The sequence below is a fragment of the Panicum virgatum genome, chromosome 5N, assembly GCF_016808335.1.
Source record: "Panicum virgatum strain AP13 chromosome 5N, P.virgatum_v5, whole genome shotgun sequence".
Lineage (NCBI taxonomy): Eukaryota > Viridiplantae > Streptophyta > Magnoliopsida > Poales > Poaceae > Panicum > Panicum virgatum.
This window is the reverse complement of record NC_053149.1, coordinates 322,389-340,856: the sequence shown is the minus strand read 5'-3', so window position 1 is coordinate 340,856 and position 18,468 is coordinate 322,389. Positions and strand designations below refer to the sequence as shown.

General features: G+C 45.3%; 3 protein-coding genes across 3 annotated transcripts; 1 reads left to right on the top strand and 2 right to left on the bottom strand.

The window, feature by feature from the left end:
- Nucleotides 1–717: 717 nt before the first annotated feature.
- On the bottom strand, nt 718–3,431 carry LOC120675853. The gene is made up of 6 exons (XM_039957061.1): nt 2,801–3,431; nt 2,098–2,154; nt 1,916–2,017; nt 1,307–1,768; nt 1,131–1,215; nt 718–1,022 (listed from the first exon to the last, which is right to left on the bottom strand). The coding sequence occupies exons 1-4, from the start codon at nt 3,005–3,007 to the stop codon at nt 1,535–1,537; spliced, it is 600 nt and encodes a 199-aa protein (XP_039812995.1). The 5' UTR covers nt 3,008–3,431; the 3' UTR covers nt 718–1,022; nt 1,131–1,215; nt 1,307–1,534.
- A 1,486-nt stretch (nt 3,432–4,917) lies between these two features.
- Nucleotides 4,918–5,415, bottom strand: LOC120672755 (early nodulin-20-like). Its single transcript, XM_039953323.1, has one exon. The coding sequence runs from the start codon at nt 5,413–5,415 to the stop codon at nt 4,918–4,920; it is 498 nt and encodes a 165-aa protein (XP_039809257.1).
- A 2,711-nt stretch (nt 5,416–8,126) lies between these two features.
- LOC120673905 (serpin-ZXA-like) lies at nt 8,127–10,791 on the top strand. Its single transcript, XM_039954946.1, has 2 exons — nt 8,127–8,608; nt 9,776–10,791. Exons 1-2 carry the CDS (start codon nt 8,201–8,203, stop codon nt 10,553–10,555), a joined length of 1,188 nt encoding a protein of 395 aa, XP_039810880.1. The 5' UTR covers nt 8,127–8,200; the 3' UTR covers nt 10,556–10,791.
- Nucleotides 10,792–18,468: the final 7,677 nt, after the last annotated feature.

Here is an 18,468-nt window from a genome sequence, read left to right as displayed (position 1 = left end):
GATGACAATGGAGCTAACTCAGAGAGTGAATCTGTGTCAACAAATAGATACGGTGCTTCTGGATCTTGTGCAGCAATGAGCGACGATGAAGTAATGAGAATTAAGGCACCACCAAAGCCACAAACCAATGGCAGGCCAAGATCAAATCGTTGCCTCTCTTTAAGTGATAGAATTGATAGGAGGTGCAAGAAACAGAGAAGGGTGGGGAAGAACCAAACTACAAAGATAACTCGACATTGCAGGAACTGTAAGCAGTCTGGTCATGATAGGAGAACGTGTGGAATGGGAAAAGTCAATGATACAAGGCAGCCTATAGAAGAGGATTGTGAGGACGAAAGTGATGATTCAGTTGAACTTCAGTCTGACGATGAAAACGAATCAGATTAGAAGTTAGTAAAGTCTAGGAACTTCATTTGAACCTATTTATGTATTACCGAATGTATTATGCTAAATTTGAACTGATAACACTGAATGCATTATGCTTGAGAGTTTTAGGGATCTAACAAAATGTCGATGTTAGTTACACTTATGATTAGCAAGTATCTAAACTGATTTGAGCTGTGTACTTTTTAAATGGAATTTAGTTACAAAATCCTCGATGTTAGTTATAGTAATTATTAGCAAGTATCTAAACTAAATATCCGTTAAATTGAATGATTTAGACCATCAGCTAGTCAAATACACCATTCAACGCATATGATCTTTGAAACGAACAATTCACCAGTACTAGAACACCAATTTGGAGTGCAAAGATGCAGACAATACGCATGAGCTGTAATGTCGGTAAACCGTCAGCTAGTCAAATACACCATTAAACGTGAGCTAGTCAAATACATAATAGAATTCAGCTGACAAAACAATCAAAAGGCAAACAAAAGCTCTAGCAACTCATTATGATGCGCTTTGCCAAATTATATATGGATGCCAAGTTCCTGAAACAGATCTTCAGGCAAGAAGCCTTCGTTCCCAGCCATGATGAACAACCAGTAGAGGATTTCAGCCCTAGCATCAGAGAGATTGCTCTACAAATGTAATAAGTTATATTAAATATACAGAAGATAGCTGTAACATATCGCATTGGAAGAGCTGTCACAAGGGTTAATGATTTGGAAATGCAGCTAAATAAATACCTCTGATGGTTCCTTGACATCGAAGCGGATATTTTCACCATCAAAAGCTCTGGCATAATGGACAGCATAAAGGCCACTATTAACACTGCGAAAGGGATTAGTAAAGTCATATAAATATGAGGAAGAAGAAGCAACTGCAGGGATAAAAAATGAACAGATGACAATAGAGAACTGACGATTTGCATCTTGGCCCATGGTTAGTTGGGTAATGGAAACTCCATCCTCCAAATTCAACAGACCAACCAACAAAAAAATTGTTTATGCATTCAATCATCGCTTTGTGGATGTCTAAAACAGCTTGCTCATGATGCATGGCAACTTTAATAGAACTTGTGTTCATCATGCAAGGATCCAACACAGTTAACATTTTCCTTTTGAAGTCCCAAAAGTAACAACTCCACTTGTCATGATACTTGACATGAACAATGAACTTCCAAACTGCTGCAAAGTTCTCCAGAAATTCTTGGGTTTCTAACAGCTGGGAGAAAGCTAAAGGGAAGGTTTGTATTTGCATCAATGTGAACTTGGAACTGCCCACAAAAGTCCACTTTAGTGAAAAGAGGATCAGTAACACCAAGATCATTGAAAACATGGAGCATGATGGTCTTCAGTGGGATGACAAACTCTTGCTTTATACCCTGGTGAAAATATGGTATTAAAAATTTAACATGCAGTAGAGACAACAATTAATATGTATCCAAAAATAGACTACATACTAGTTCCAGTAAATTATCGATTGCGACACAACAAATAGAAAATAGGACAGTAAGACGAATATAAATTACCTTCGAAGATTTTTCTAACCAAGAAGGAAGGCCTACAACATCATGTGCTAGAACTTCACTTTCCTCAGAAACAACAGAAACTTGGGCAGTAACATTCTTGCCCTGCAAAGGAACAATAATAGCAATGAAATAGATACATTGTACACAAAGGCATGCAGTAACAGTATAAAAAGAAGGCTTACAATGGACTGCAGCCTCAATGAAGCAATAGCATCAGCAGACGAAGAGGCTTTCGTACCCTGCCAAAATACAGAGGTGACAATTAGCAAATTTGCTAACTTCAAACACTTGAAAAAACAATACGTAAGCCACACAAGGGAAAAAAACAAAGACAACTTGTTTAAGCTGGCTAATATGCAAGATTTTAGTCATCAAACAGAGAAACAAATAAAGGATCATGACCTGCTAGTTTACAGTGCATATTAAATTGCACAAACATACCACAGAGATTTTGCAAGCAGACACCTAACAAATATTAATTCTATAAGATTTATCTACAAAACTTTGACCAGAATGGCTTAAGCAGAATGAAGCTTAAGCAGTAAAAAACAGGATGGCTTGCACCTAATCATGACATTCCAAACATTATTATAGACTAAATCTCGTCGCACCTGACAACCATTAACGAGACTAGCAGGACTAGCAGGACTGTACATCATCAGCCACTTTAAAATTCAATTGGTACAGCACCTGACCACCATTCACGAGACTAGCAGGACTGCACTTTTCACCCCTTAATAGTATAGTACCTAATCTCACTTCTAAAATACGATATCTGCACCTTGAACTTCTAAAGAAAATAAGATCTGAATATTTAACTCTATCAGCATTAAAAATGACCAACAACGAATCTCTAATACCAAAAAAGAATGAGAAAGCATAGACCTTTTCATCAATAGAAACTCGACGATGCTTCGGTCCAGACATTGACAGTTGATTCACCTCCTCACAGAGCTCCGCAATAGCTGGTTCATCTTCATCGATGACCGCCTCCCCAAACTCTGGATCCACAACGACATTGGCACGAACACTGAGCACCGAGAACACGCACTTGGCCCTCTCAGGAGTCGCCCCCTCAGGAACTCGATCCATAGATGTGGATCGAGGAACAGCTCGAGAGAGAACTGCTTTGAATCCAGGGGCGGGCCCCACATGTATTCATGGGTATTCAGTTGAATACCCAAAATTTTTGGCAAAAAAATTTATAGATATAGTGTATAACATATGTATGTATCACAAAATATGAAACTAGGACCTCAAAACAGACTTTTCAATCACATTTTGCAACTTGGGCTCAATACTCCACGTCCTCCAACTTCTCCAGGCCCAATTATGGGCCCAACCCGACTCCTGCTCCCTTGCCCACCCTTCCCCGTTCCCCATCGGACGCCAGCAGGAGGCAGGAGCCACGAGCGGGCGAGCCAGACCTGCGCCCTCTTCCCTGCCTGCCCGCACTCCTATTTCCCTAACCCTAGCGGCGGCTCGCGGCAGCCGAGCACCGGCGGGCGGCGGCGCGCGGCGGCCTGGCGGCGACGGCGCGCGGCGGCCTGGCGGCGACGGCGCGCGGCGGCCTAGCGGCGGCGGCGCGCAGCGGCCAGCACCCAGCAGCCAAGCAAGCAGCGGACCAGCGCCGAGCGGTGGCGGCCGGCGGCCCGCAGCCGGGCTCGGGGCCAAGCAACGCTAGGCGGCGCGCGCGCGGCGTTGGGTGCCTCCCTGGGCGCTCGGCGGCCGGGCTCGGATCTTCCTTTTTTTCCCTCAACGATTCTGAAAAAAAGAAAGGTGAGCAAGTAGATGATGAGCAGTGTGCAATTTTGATTAGAAATTACTTGTTAATTTGTGACAATTGTAGAGAGTGATTGCAATTTTTAGGTTTAAATATAAAGAGGAAGAAGGGTAGTATTGATGTTATTGATCTGCGTTCTTTCTTGTAAAGAAGTGTTGCTAAGAAAAAACAAACCGAGCCAGAGATTGTTACTCCATCTACTAATGAAAATCAAATGTAGTTTTATCCTTTATTCACATTCATTGAAAGGGAATTCTTCTTCCAAGCTAAGGATTAGAATATCATCTCTTATTTTCAAGCCATTAAGGATCGAAAAGTTAAACTGTAGGCTGAAATTTATAAACTTTCTTATCATTTGTTGTTTTATTCTTTTTTTTATTTTACATGTTTGTCGAACAATTTCAAGTTATGCTATGATAAATGCTATGATTTTAATACTTAATTATGTGATATGTATATATACTTTACACTGTCAAAAAAAAATTTCACCATTTAAAATTTTGGAATACCCAAATCTCAAATTCTAAGCCCGCCCCGAATCAGGAGAGAACTGCTTTGAACGGGGTGAAGAAAGAGAGAGCGACGGGAGAGACTGATTGGAGTCGGAGAGAGGCCAAGAAAGAGGAGGAGAATAAAAGAATCTGCTCGTGCAAGACAGGAATGGGATCCGAGGCGCAAGCTCTACACTACCGAAAATGCCCTCGGCACATAACGCCACAGAATAAACAAAACGGACAATAATTAAACAGAAGGGGAACACAACAACTGGGCCCACATAGATGATGGACGGTTGAGATAAGGCCGGTGGCCACAAGCCCATGCGGTTACACCTTTCCGGTAGCAATTGTCCAGAATCCGCAACTTGTGCACATCCTCTGCTCCCTTCTTAACCACAACCACCTTCCGTGCTGGCGGCGGCGCGGGCTTCACCACAGCTGCTGGTATTTTTGCTTGACGACGGCGATCTGGAACTGGAAGCGCCGAGGCTAGGTCCTGAAAGCAGAATGGGTTTGGTGGTCTGCCGGGCCCCTCTGTTATCCCTGGCGGTGATGTCTTCAGCTCAGGGAAAGGTACAAGTCGAGGGCAAGGAGCTGCTGCCCGGGAGTCGATGGCTGCGGCCGAGGTCTCAGGCGAAGCGCTATAGAAGCTGAAGCTGGTGCGCGCCGGTGTCGATGGTCGCGCACAGCGCTTATGTTGTCCGCGCGCCGCCATGGTGATGTTAGACACCAGCGGCAGCGAGAGGCGCGGGCGGGTTCAGGCGCGAGTGGGGCATTTCCTCGAACAGGTCCCGCGCCGCGACGCGCTTGCGCGATCCTGGCGTAGGCGGCGGCGGGCGGTTTTCGTCGGCGAGGCCAAAGGAGGCGGCGGGCATGTAGTGGTGGTGCGCGCGCGTGGACGGCGTGGAGGAGTGGGACGAGGAGGTCGAGAGGCGAGGGGACAGCGCTGTGAGCAGCGTGCCGGAGGGGAACGAGGAGGTCGAGAGGCGAGGGGACGGGGCCGGGAACGGCGTGGAGGAGTGGAGCGAGGAGGTCGACAGGCGAGGGGACGGGGACGGGAGCGGCGTGGAGAGGTAGCGTGAGCTCACCTCGCGGACGCGGCAGCAGCGGCGAGGGGGCGCGGCGGCCGTGGCTGACGGGAGCGGCTCGGAGGTGGACGAGGTCGGTGCAGCGGGCGGCTCGGCCTCCGGCGGCGCGGTGGAGGACCGGGCGGCGGCCATTGATTGAAGGAGACGCCTGCCGATGGACGTAACCGCAGCAGCCAGGCGTGGGTGGATGTCCAAAAACCCAACAAATAGACGAGGGGCTCCAGGGCCAAGGCTACATGTGTCAAGTCGCCCGTGGCCAGGGTTCATTCGAAATTTGAAATGGTGAAAATTTTCGGGCACAGTCGAAACGAGTGAATCTCGAAAAAAATTATTAATTGTAGATCAAGAATCACTTATTTTGACCGGTAAAAAATATTCATGTTTAGCTAATATTTATCTAAATTTCGGATATGATTTGATCAAGGGACACAGAGAGAATACACGGATGGATTATAGTTTGATAAATTTACGCCTTTATATTCAATGAGGAATTTGTGGGTTTGTTTGAACTCTAGACTAGGCTAAAGTTTAAATTTAGTCATTTTTTTTGGCCTGTACGATGTTGTTTTTTCAACTCTCATCAATATGGATGTTGCGCTAGTAGGAATAGACTAAAATTTAAAGTTAGTCATTTTCTTTACGAGTACGATGTTGTTTATCTTTTTCAACTCTCACCGAGATGGGTGTTGCACTGGTATGCCTTTAGCGGTAGTATCATTGTATCACCGCTAAAGACCAACTAGTGCATCAATTATAGGAGGGTTTAGTGATATTATTAAAGACCTTTTGGTGTGGCACCTTAGATAAGACATAAGGATTTTTTAAGTAGAGAGTTTTATAATGCTTGTTTTTATATAGAATGCAATGAAACATGGATGAAGGGCCTATTTGGTTGGCTACCTATTTTTGCCAAACCAAAATCATGGCATGCCAAAATTGTGGTCATCAATTGGTTCATTGCCAAAGAGTTGGCATCACCAATTTTTATGCCAAAGGCTTGGCAAATCTCTAGAATGTTCTTAAGCTACCCATAAAAGAGACATTTGGCAAGCCTTCATTTTGGCAATCAACAAAATGCACACCTATCTTTTTTTCCCTAACTTTGGCAACCTTGATTTGGCAAACCAAAATTTTGGCTTGCCATGATTTTGGTTGGGCAAAAATTGGTAGCCAACCAAGTAGGCCCGAAACCATCATTCTTGATGCATAGTTTGATTCGTTTGTTTCATTTGGTTCGATGTTCTATGATGACTCATCCAAACTTGGAAAATAAAACCAAATAAAGGTAGAGTTTTATTCTTCATAAAACTCACATCTCTTGTCATCCATGAAAAATATTTATGGTAACCTATATACATATAAAAAACGGAAAAAGTCTATATCACCCCCTCACCTATGGGGGGTGGACTACATAACCCCCAATCTATGAAACGGTCTATATCACCCCCCCCTGAACTTTTTAAAACCGATCAAATTACCCTCTAAAGCAGTTTTGAAAAATCATAGTAAATCATAGAAAAATCATAAAATGAAAAATCCAATTGTGTTGGACTCAAAATGAGTAGATCTACACAGTGAACATATAATATGGAATGATTTAGTATATTTTTTTGCTATAGCTTTGGATCTATGCTTTTCTTCATAGCTGTAAAAAAATATACTAAATCATATCATATTATATGTTCAGTGTGTATATCTACTCATTTGGAGTTCAATCGGATTGGATTTTCCATTGTTTGATTTTTCTGTGAATTACTATAATTTTTTAAAACTACTTTAAGGGTAATTTGACCCGTTTTAGAAAATTTAGGGGGTGATATAGAGCGTTTCATATGTTGGGGTCATATAATCCACCCTCCATAGGGGGGTGATATAGACTTTTTCTTATAAAAAACTCTGCCACTATAACTAGTCTGAGAGGATCTAACAGATAGCTGCCCAGATTTTCCTATCCCATGAGTAGCTCTATCTTTTTCGTTAATATAGAAGAGGATATCTTTCAATCTCCTTATTTCAAAATTCCTCATCCCGCCACCTCCTATGGATACCCTCTACTATTTAATTGTTTAAAGCTTTGACTTTTAAAAAATATTTTCGTATTAAATGTTTACTCGCTCCGACCCATAAATAAATGCAATTCTAACACTAAGCACGCAAACCAATGTAATGTGTAAAATTACTAAATTATCCTTGTCTTTTGTGAGAAAGATCTAGACATTGGCTTATCTTTTATGTGAGAAACTTCTAGAGACTCTTGTCTTTTGTGGTAGATGAGTCATTGTTGCATTTTTTTGTGGGACAAATTTTGAACATTAAGATTGCATTTATTTGTGGGACGGAGGGAGTAGATAGAACAAGTTGGATTTTATAATTTACTATATCTAGATCTTGATAGCTTTTAACTTGGAAATTTATTTCATACTCCCTCCGTCTAAAAAAAATGTAAATCTCGTTTCTTGAGAAGTCAAACACTTTTAATTTTGACTAAATTTATATAAAAAATTACTAACATTTGTGTCTCCGAATGTAGTATAGAAATATATTATATGATTAATCTAAAGATACTTATGTTGTAATATATATATTAGTACTATTTTATATAAATTCGATTAAAATTAAAATTATTTGACTCATCGAGAAATAAAATTTATATTTTTTTTTGGGACGGAGGAGGGAGTAATATCTTTATATTGATGATCGCCACTAGCCAGTCGCCACGGCCCACGGAGGATCTTGGGTCTTGGCACCTGGCAGCAAGCCAGCAACCCATGGGCCCTGGCCTGACGCCTGTTGCTCGTTGCTGTCCACCAAAATACCCGGAAAACACCCTGCAAGACTTGGAAATCGCAACACCCAGGTCAGCGATCAGCGCCCCCAGCCCCCCACTCTCAAGTCTTGGAAAGCAGCAACACCGACAATGGCCACCGCCGACATCCGCATCTCCATCGGGCACCAGACCCGCTTCACGCTGCGCCTCGCGGCCGCGCTCTCCTCCCCCTCCCCAGCCACCAGCAACGCGGCCTTCTCCCCGCTCTCCCTCCACGTCGCGCTCAGCCTCCTCGCCGCCGGCGCGGGCGGCGCCACGCGGGACCAGCTCGCCGCCACCCTAGGAGGCGGCGACGCGCCCGCGGCCGAGGCACTCCACGCGCTCGCCGAGCAGGTGGTGCAGCTCGTGCTCGCCGACGGGTCGGGCGCCGGCGGCCCGCGCGTCGCCTTCGCCGACGGCGTCTTCGTCGACGCGTCGCTCAAGCTCAAGCCGGCCTTCGAGGAGCTCGCCGTGGGAAAGTACAGGGCCGACACCCAGTCCGTCGACTTCCAGAAAAAGGTTGTTCCTGACTTCTTGTTCCCCTTCCTGCCGAGCTTCTGCTGCTTAAGACTTGCCAACTGCTTTGCCTGGATATATGGATCAAATCTTGCTATTTCTGCTATGGGACGGATTAGTTAGTACCTTCTGATTCAGTTTTTATGTGCATTTATACATCATTGATACTCATGACAGAGTTATTAAGTGGCTGATTTCTCCTTAACTTACAAATTAAGTGTAATAATGTTTACTGTAGATGTTCCTTATATATACAGATCACATAGGTGCTTTTACATCTTTACTTCTTTCCTAATCTTTGTGGCCTAACACTTAATGGTGCTTAAACTTGTAGCATACCATAATTTTTTTTAGAAATAATAAGTCTAAACCTTTTGCAATATATGTTTAAACAGATATAATTACTTTCTTGTTTCTCTCATCCAGCTGTGCTATTTACCGTTCAGTCTGAATTTTGCCATGGAATTTGTTGTTTTCATTCATTATTTGATGGGTGCTGGCCTGTTAATAAGTTATCTGTATGGATGTTATTGTAGGATACTAGTAATTAGGAAACTCAGGATTTATGACCTCTTTTAGGATTTTTCAGTTCCCACTAGGTGTGTACTTGAGATTTGAAGGCTTGGACCAGCGACTTATATTATTTCAGGCTCCAGAGCTAAATATGTAATTTGGATCATTAGGAATCAGCCTGATCGGTTCAGACTGCTGCAGCTGAAGCTGCAATAATTCCATAATAGTTCTGATCACAGCCAATATCTAGAAGTTACTAGAATACTTGAATAATGTGGATATGCAGTTGAATGTATCAGCATTTTTTCCAGTAGGTTTCTGTCGTGGTCTCTTGTACTATGCGTATATTGTTGTATCTGGACCGTTTAGATTATTATAGTCACATGAACTGTCTCTTGCTGCATATAATTTCCTTCTCATATAGATGCTATGTGATAATGATACTACACTAATGCTTGGTCCACATCTCAATTTCTAATGTCTGTTTGATTAGAAACGATTTCTTTTTTGTTTAAGTTGGTGGCACATTAATATATAATGGTTACCTCAGTTTCTTTACTTATATCGTTGCACTATTTCAGTTATTTTGGAAACTTCAGGATGATTTTGTTTATTCTTTTGACATAAGTATGAAGCACTGATATATTCTCTCGTCAGGCTGCTGAGGCTGCTGGTCAAGTGAACTCATGGGTAGAAAAAATTACTTCTGGTCTCATCAAAGAGATCCTCCCCCCAGGTTCTGTTGACAACACCACCAGGCTTGTTCTTGGTAATGCGCTCTATTTTAAAGGAGCTTGGACTGAGAAGTTTGATGCATCTAAAACAAAAGATAGTGAGTTCCACCTTCTTGATGGGAGCTCAGTTCAAGCACCATTCATGTCCAGTAAAGAAAAGCAATATGTTGTGTCTCGCAACAACTTGAAGGTGCTTAAACTTCCATACCAGCAAGGTGGGGACAAGAGGCAATTCTCCATGTACATTCTTCTTCCAGATGCACAAGATGGCATCTGGAGCTTGGCTGAAAAGTTGAGCTCTGAACCAGAGTTCCTGGAGAAGCATATCCCAATGCAGAAGGTTCCAGTTGGACAGTTCAAGGTCCCCAAGTTCAAGATATCCTTTGGATTTGAGGCATCTAAATTGCTCAAAGGTCTTGGGCTCGAGCTTCCGTTCAGTGCACAAGCAGACCTATCAGAGTTAGTTGATTCACCTGAGGGACGGAACTTGTCTGTTTCGTCCATATTCCACAAGTCATTTGTTGAAGTGAATGAGGAAGGAACGGAGGCCGCCGCCGCATCTACTGCAACAGTTGTGCTCCGGTCATTCACGATGCCTCAGGATTTCGTCGCAGATCACCCCTTCCTGTTCCTGATCCGAGAAGACTTGACTGGTGTTGTGCTGTTTGTCGGCCATGTGGTGAATCCCCTCCTTGCTCCATAGTGTGTTTGTTTGTTCTAGAAATCGCGGCCTTGGTGCAGTTCCATCCTGTCACGCAAATGCATGGCTGTGACAAGTGATCAAGCTTCCTTTGTAATCTGCCATGTTTTGTTTTTGAATAAATAGATGCTTGATCGATGTGTGTAAGGTTGTGAGATGATAGTTCAGAATTGATATGTATGGTCATGGACTCATGGTACTTGCTGTTTCCTTCTTCTACTCTGATGTTTCTCGTTCTAGTGACCTTTTCCAGTGACATCTGTAATGACATATAGATTCTTTAAAACAAGAGAGCAAAACACATCATATGCTCCTAACCAACTTATCCACAACACGTTATTGATGGCACCCCGAGCACAAGGCTTCGACCCCAACAAATCTCATTCTTCTGGTAATAAAGTATGAAAGGAAAACTATTGGGTATAAGATATACAATAGAAATTAGAGTTTGAACTTATACTTGGGTAAAAAAGGTTGAAAAACCAAAACATAGTTTCATCAACGGAGAGAGAGAGCAAGTTCAAACGCCCATCTATATATTATAAAGGATGAAACTTTCTAATATATTTTGTACCAACATTAGCTCACTTATATTCCTCACAAAACCCCTCATAATGGCCCACGTGGAAGGGCTGGATGCTTGACGAACCAAGAGTGGACCGAAAAAACCTCCACCTATATTTCTCACAAAACCCCTTCTAATAACCCAAGTGGAAGGGCTGGATGCTTACGAACAAGGCTGGACCGAAAAAAACCTATTGCTAGGGTGATGATTCGGGCGGATTCCTTTTTTTTGTCACCAGGCTGCATTCACTCTGTTCAGCAGATCCAGCAGCCTCCAGCCCAACAGTGTTTTCCTCTCACACCACTCCAGCATCAGCTTCCAGCCACCAGCCAGCCAACAGTATTTTTCTCTCACACCACTCCAACCACAAGCTCCAGCTCCAAGCCAGCGAAAATAGTGATTGTACCCGCCCGCCTATACCCATCGCGGCAATCAATCAATCAACACCGAAGCAAAGCAATCAATCAAAACCGGCTCGCACGCCTCGCACGGGCACCCCTCGCACGCCGCGATGCCGTCGCTCCCCGCGACACCGAAGCAGCGACGTCGGATCCCGCCGGCGACGCTGCTGCCCCGCGACGTCGGCTCCCCGCGACACCGGCGTGCCCCCGCCACTGACTCGTGACGCTGGCTGCCCGCGACGCCGGCTCCCCATCGCGACACCGGCGTGCCCCGCCACTGACGCGCGACGCCGGCTGCCCGCGACGCCTGCTCCCCGCGACAGCGGCGCACCGCGACGCCGGCTCCCCATCGCGACACCGGCGTGCCCCGCCACTGACGCGCGACGCCTGCTCCCCGCGACAGCGGCGCACCCCGACGCCGGCTCCCCACGACATCGGAACCCGCCTGCGACGCCGCCGCACTCCTCGACGCCGGCTCCCCGTCGCGGCACCGCCATCCCGTCTGCCACGCCGCCGCGCCGCCGCACCCCTCGACGCATTCGATCTGGACCGCGAGGACAGGAGCTGCCGCCGCCGCCGCCGCCGCCGCCGCGGATTGGGCAGCAGGCGGGCCTTACGCGGCGGCACGCGGGAGGGCAAGTTGCACGCGCGCAGCAGGCGACACGCGCCCCCCGCCGTGGATTCGCCATGCGCTACGCACGCGGCCGCCGTCCCCGTCGCTGTCGGTGCCCGCTCCTCACGGTGCACCTCCACACCGTCATGGACCTCGCGCCGCCATCATCTACGCCGCGCGGGCCGCTTCCTTCACGCCGCCGGCTCAAGTCCTCGCCGCACCTCCTCGACTCCTCCACGCCGCCGTCCGTCTCGCGCTTCTCAGGTTAGAACATAGTGGCCCTCTAGATTCCTGGGATGCTGTGGATTACCATGACTATCTATTACGAAATATCTCAACCCCTACCAGATGTGTCACCATCTCTGTAATCCAAGTCGGTGGCACCGTCGAGGAGAGGATTGAACTTGCAGAGCAATTTGCACCTAGCAATCAGGGGTTCATTCAGGTAATTACATGGGCCAACGTGTAAATGTTGTCAAACATCTTCAGTTGATTCTTAACAGCAGAACCTTTATTTTCCTCTGTTTTCGTACAGACTATGAATAAAGTCTTCGAACATGCTGGAGATCTTGTCAACATAAGAGTGGCACACAATTTGATGCAGCTTATTGCTGAAGGCTTTGGCGAGGAGGATGAAGGTGCTAACAGTCAACTAAGTTCATCAGCTGTATGTACTCTGAACTCCAAAATTTTGTTGCATCCACATTCTTGACACCGAATTTTATTATTATGGATAAATACATCTTCAGTCGCAATCTTTATGTGGTCAATTGATCATGAAATCATAAAAAACAAAAGGAAAGCTTAAGGATTAAGTTCTACCTTGATTTATCTTGTCAAATTCACTGTAGTTTCCCATATGGAGATTGGGCTGACTAAAGGAGAAAATCACATATTCTTGGTTTCTAACTGGACTATTGAGGAAAACTTCATGATTATCTTTCATGCTTACATTCCAGCTATGTTAACAATGTTTTGAACAACCTTCACAATTGTTTGTCTCTAATGTCCACCTCACTTGATCTGCCAGTAACACTTTTACATTGTGCTTAAACAGGTAGATTCCTATCTCCGCATCGTGGGAGAGCCAAAGCTTCCTTCTTCTTTCCTGCAGGTAGTTATTAACTTATTTTCTATTGCCATTTGTGTTCCAAATTGTCATTTCTGGTATAGTTAATGTTGATTTATTTCACTTTCAGATAATATGCTGGGTTTTGGGAGAATATGGAATGGCAGATGGGAAGTATTCAGCTTCTTATATCATCGGAAAGTTGTGTGATGTTGCAGGAGCTCCGGCAGCGCTCGTCGATCTTCGATGGAAACCATGGCTCCCCTTGTTTTGCATTTTGTTTTTTTTATTTTCTCAGATAGGATTCTACAGTTTTTCACGGGAATGCAGGTACCATTTCAGGTGGATTGTGGTACACATGGTTTGACTGCAATCTTCCTATAGCTGGTAGGGTGATTACACGGGAGAAGAGGGATCGTGGGGTCTCTTAGCACATAAGCTTGTACGGGTGCAAGAACTGATCCTGAGGATTCCTACTTTGGCTATTCACCTTGACAGGTTGGTAAAGAAATTTTCTGTTGCTCAGTATCTCATCCGTGTTACTATTTGTAATCATGCAGATCCTGCATGATGAAGGTGTGGTCTGTTGCAGTAACACTAAGTAATTTATACCCACCTGTTTACATTATGTACAGGACTATCTCCTCAGAAGGTCTCAAGATTAACAATCAGAGTCATCTTGTTCCAGTGCTGGCTACATCTATCAAGGTAATTTGAATGCACTGACTAGAATCATATATTTTCTCATTATGATCTGCACATATGTTACCAACATCAGTGTTGTGCTGTTGGGTTAGTTCAGAGGAAGGCACTATATCATCTGATTCAATAGTGAATATGAATTCTTGATTATGTCGTTTGTTGGTTGAAATACAAACTTTTGTATAAGATCTGCAATTAATCCTGAATATTTGTCTTTACAACAAATCAATTTAGGGTAAATCTTTTGGTGCTGAACATAAGTACTGACTCATTAATCATTTTCCTTTTTGCAGAATGAAATGCTGAAAATAGTGGGAGAAAATGGCCTAAAGGAGTCATTGGAGAATAAGAACATGAATCAGGTATCTTCCTTTTTGCCGTTACAGACTTACAGTTCAAGTAACTCATATTAGAAATACATATTAACAGCCTTGGGATATGAAGAAAGTTCCACTGATGTCATTTTTGTTGCAGTTGATTGCTAAAGAGGTTAACTGTGAGCCTGATGAAATATGCAACTTCGAACTGCAACTTTGTGATACTCAACCAAGCGCTGTAGCAGGTGCCATTAAAGAGTTCATCTTTTCAGGTCAGCTTGACAACCTTTGCATGCCATTTTGTTAATTGAAGGTCTGCCTCACTATTCCGAGGATTCTATCATGCATTTACTTCCAATTCTGTAATGTTGAGAGCTTTCTCTTTTTAATAAATTACTATTTATTTTCATTGTTTAAATAAAATTATCATATAATTATTTCCCCGATACTATTCAGTCCCTAATCAACTCAACTTCTGCTGAACAATCACTTGATCATGAATCTGGCGTGTGAATGGTAGCTCTCTTTGGCCATGAGGAAGTTGGATCTGAATATCTGATTCTGCTTAGGGAGCTGGTTCCCCTGCCATGTTGGACACTTTATCATGAATCACGGGGTCTTTTAGCTCTTCAAATTCCAAGGTACTCACTACTTTGTGCTCTCCCATTCACAATTGTTATTCTTTATTTCACCCTACCACATTATTCCACAGTATTTTTAATAGGCAAGGCCGGTTCTATTACAGATGTCAGAGTTGGCATATGTACAGACTATTTTGCGTGATGGCATCAAATGTGCGGTTGTCACTCGAGCTGAAGAGATAAAGGTCCATGAAGTACCATTTTTGGGTGCTGATGGCTATAAATCCGCATTGAAATATGTGTATGAGTACATAAGATGTTGTGAGAATCTTCAAGAAATCAAAACTGAAGAAACTTTTAACGAGAACCTAGGTTAGATTAGATTTAGAATGGACTTGATTGTTACATTTTTAATAAAAATAATAATTTAGTTGTTTTAGCGGAATTTAATTGTTTTAGTAGACTTTGCTTTGTTATAATCTCATGTTATTTTTAAACACGTACCTGTGGTACGTGCATCTCCACTAGTTAGAAATAATATACCAATTTTCGTTTCCACAACTGCATACGCGAAGCATGGAGATCATTATTTGGCATGGCGCTCACGACCGCGGCTGGTGTCAGTCGCGCGGTCGGCGGCCCCGGTGTCGTGCTGTGGCTGGTGCCGCAGTTAGCGCTAATGGGCGTGGGCGACGGGTTCGCGCTGGTGCGCCTGCAGAGTACTTCTACGAGCAGGTCCCCGACTGCATGCGCCGCTACGAGCAGACAGAGACGGCCGCCATGCTGCTGTGGCGCCGGGGGCCATGGGAGATGAGGTGGTGGAAGACAGGTTTATTTTTATAAGAAAAATATATGCGAGGGGTTAAATGAAAAATTTATGCTATGCTAGCATGCCATGTCAGTGAAATATGTCCGTCATAGGCCTGTGGTGCAACACATGACAAGTTTACGGACAAAAAATGTGTTTTCCAAGTTTATGGATCTAAATGACACACCCTTGCAAGTTCGAGAGCCGATGGCGCATGTAACTCATTAATCAATTGCACACAAATAGGATCAGACAGAGACGGCCGCCATGTTGCTGCGGCGCCGGTAGGGGTGGTAAAGGGCTCAACATTTTGAACTAGAAAATCTAAGGATCGGGCCTTAAAAGGGCCGGGCTCTAAACATATGTATTTTTGAACTAAAAATTTTAAGGGCTTTATTGGGCTGTGAAGATGCCATTAGGGCTATGGCCCATTACCACCCTTAGGCGCCGGTGGCCATGGGAGATGAGGTGGTGTAAGACAGGTTTATTTTTATAAGAAAAATATATGCGAGGGGTTAAATGAAAAATTTATGCTATGCTAGGATGCCATGTCAGTGAAATATGTCCACATGGCTATCATAGGCCTGTGGTGCAACACATGACAAGTTTACGGACCAAAAATGTGTTTTCCAAGTTCGTGGACCTAAATGACACACCCTTGCAAAGTTCGAGAGCCCATGGTGCATTTAACTTATTAATCAATTGCACACAAATAGGATAGGGAGAGCATGTACAGTATGTACCTGGAGACGGTAGAATGATGTGATATTGTTGATGAGCTGCTCCAACTTGCATGCAATGGACAGGAAGGTCACACTCACTGATTCAACCATCTGCATTGCGTCTCCAACGACTACACCTGGCATGAGCTCGTTATTAATGATAGATAGACACTACCTTTGTTCACAAAACGATATAATTAATTCTAGATGTATTTCTTGGTTAAAACGTCTATAGTCTGGCAAGATATATAGAAAAAAATATTTTATGACACCAAATAAGCATAGTAGGGTAGCTCGGGTCTCACTAGCGACACCAAGGTGGCGTGGATGGCGTCGGCCTGCGTGCACCATCGACGCCATGGTGGCGTGGATGGCAACACGGTGCCATCCTTGCGGTGCAGACCCTGCGGAGACAGAGGCAGCGGAGACATCGGGACGTCATGAGGTGCTGCGGCAGTGGTGGACGGGATCTTGTCCCGGTGGTGGTGGATGGGACTCCGAGGTGCTGCGAGAGGCCGCGCGCGGTGGTCGTCGGCTGCGCGTGGCGAATTGGCGGCGGTGAGCGGCAACGCGACTGTGAGTGCTGCGGCGTGAGGAGGTGCGAGTTGGCTACGACGCGTAGTGACACGGCTGCGCCGCCGACCCCGGGGGACTTCTTGCTTTGCCGAGCTGTGGACGTGCAGATGGAATGGGATTCTCCGGGCGAAAGCCTCGCCGGCTTCTCGCTGGTAATGATGACAACGGCGTCTGAGGATGTCGTTCTCCCTGTTGGGGGTGTCATCTTGGAGCCCATACCTTCTGCGCGGGTTTCTCCGGGTGAAAGCCCTGTCCACTTGTTGGACAAGCGACGGCGGCGTCTTTGGCGTCGTTACCTTCTTGAGGCGTCGTTGGTGGAGATACTTCTCGGCTAGGCGGTGGAAGGCCACCGGTGGCTTGGCGGGACGGCTTGGTGCAGGTGGCGAGCTCGAAGGCGGTTGCCTAGCTCATGCGGCGGAAACCAAAATCATACTGACGGCCGGGGTGGTCACATGGATGTTGGATCTGGCTGCTTGCAGCGGAATGCGGCGGTTGACATTGCTTGGCAATTGTCAGTGCAGCGTGGGACTGCGTCGGAAGGCGGCGCTTGCGGCACCATCATCGTGGGACGGCTTGGTTTGCAGCGGACTGTGGCGGGTTGCTCAGCTTTGCTCAGCAACTCCGGTGTGGTACATCGTCGAAAGATGGCGCAAGCGACAACTTGGCTTGCTAGTATGGCGGCGGAGGCTGTTGCGTGGGTGGCGCAACGTGATGCGGTCGTTCGGCGGGCACGGCTCGGCTATTTGATGGGGATCTTGAAAGACGGGGCAACACCATTCATCATCCTGATGACGACTTAAGGAACGGATCCGTGGCACGGAGTACTTTGGCGGATGTGGCGAGGCCCCGCGTGCGGTGTCTTCTGCATGGCGACGAGAGCGAGGAGGAGGTCCAGCTGCGGGTGTGGCGAGGCCCCCGTGCGTTGTGTCATCGCAGTGGTGACGGCGAGACAGCCTGCGAGAGGTCTGGATTCGATGGTTTCACTCTGTCAGATGGTGTTTGCTGGGGCAGCGGCACTACAGCGACAGGTCCTGCATAGCGGTGGCCTTCTCGGCGTGGTGCGGTCTGTTTTTCTTGACTTCTTATCGACGCGGGATCGTGTTTCGACGACAACTTCCTAGGCAGAAGGAGGTTGGCTGTCATGACAACTTGACTTACTCGGCCGCCGTGGCTCTGCAGTTTTGAGTGTTTAACCGTGTTGATGCCCCAATCCAACCGGATGAGAGTTGAGGTGTGGTGTCCCTCGGGAGAGTCGTGTTGCGAATTTTCCCGTGTTGACGTCCCAATCCAACCGGGTGTATCTATTTTTTTATTTTTTGTTTTTTTCCTGCCTATGGTCTCACAGGACTATAGTATTGTATTCTTCTGCTATATCAATAGAAACTCGCACTATCTTGTGTGGTTCGTTAAAAAAAAGCATAGTATGAAAACATATCTCATGACAAATTTAATCATACTTATGTGTTAGTTAAATAAAATAAAAAATACTTTAATTTGATACTCTGCTAAAATTATATTCTTTTATGGATGGAAAGAGTAGTAGATAGATATGGAGTACCTTC

Excerpts from the sequence above, each read along its gene's own strand:
- LOC120675853 (XM_039957061.1), bottom strand. The coding sequence starts at position 3,007 with ATGGATCGAGTTCCTGAGGGGGCGACTCCTGAGAGGGCCAAGTGCGTG. Across the intron at positions 2,155-2,800 it reads GAGTTTCTATTGATGAAAAG|GGTACGAAAGCCTCTTCGTC; the intron begins GTCTATGCTTTC and ends GTATTTTGGCAG. Across the intron at positions 1,769-1,915 it reads GGTTAGAAAAATCTTCGAAG|GGTATAAAGCAAGAGTTTGT; the intron begins GTAATTTATATT and ends TATTTTCACCAG.
- LOC120672755 (XM_039953323.1), bottom strand. The coding sequence starts at position 5,415 with ATGGCCGCCGCCCGGTCCTCCACCGCGCCGCCGGAGGCCGAGCCGCCC.
- LOC120673905 (XM_039954946.1), top strand. The coding sequence starts at position 8,201 with ATGGCCACCGCCGACATCCGCATCTCCATCGGGCACCAGACCCGCTTC. Across the intron at positions 8,609-9,775 it reads CCGTCGACTTCCAGAAAAAG|GCTGCTGAGGCTGCTGGTCA; the intron begins GTTGTTCCTGAC and ends TTCTCTCGTCAG.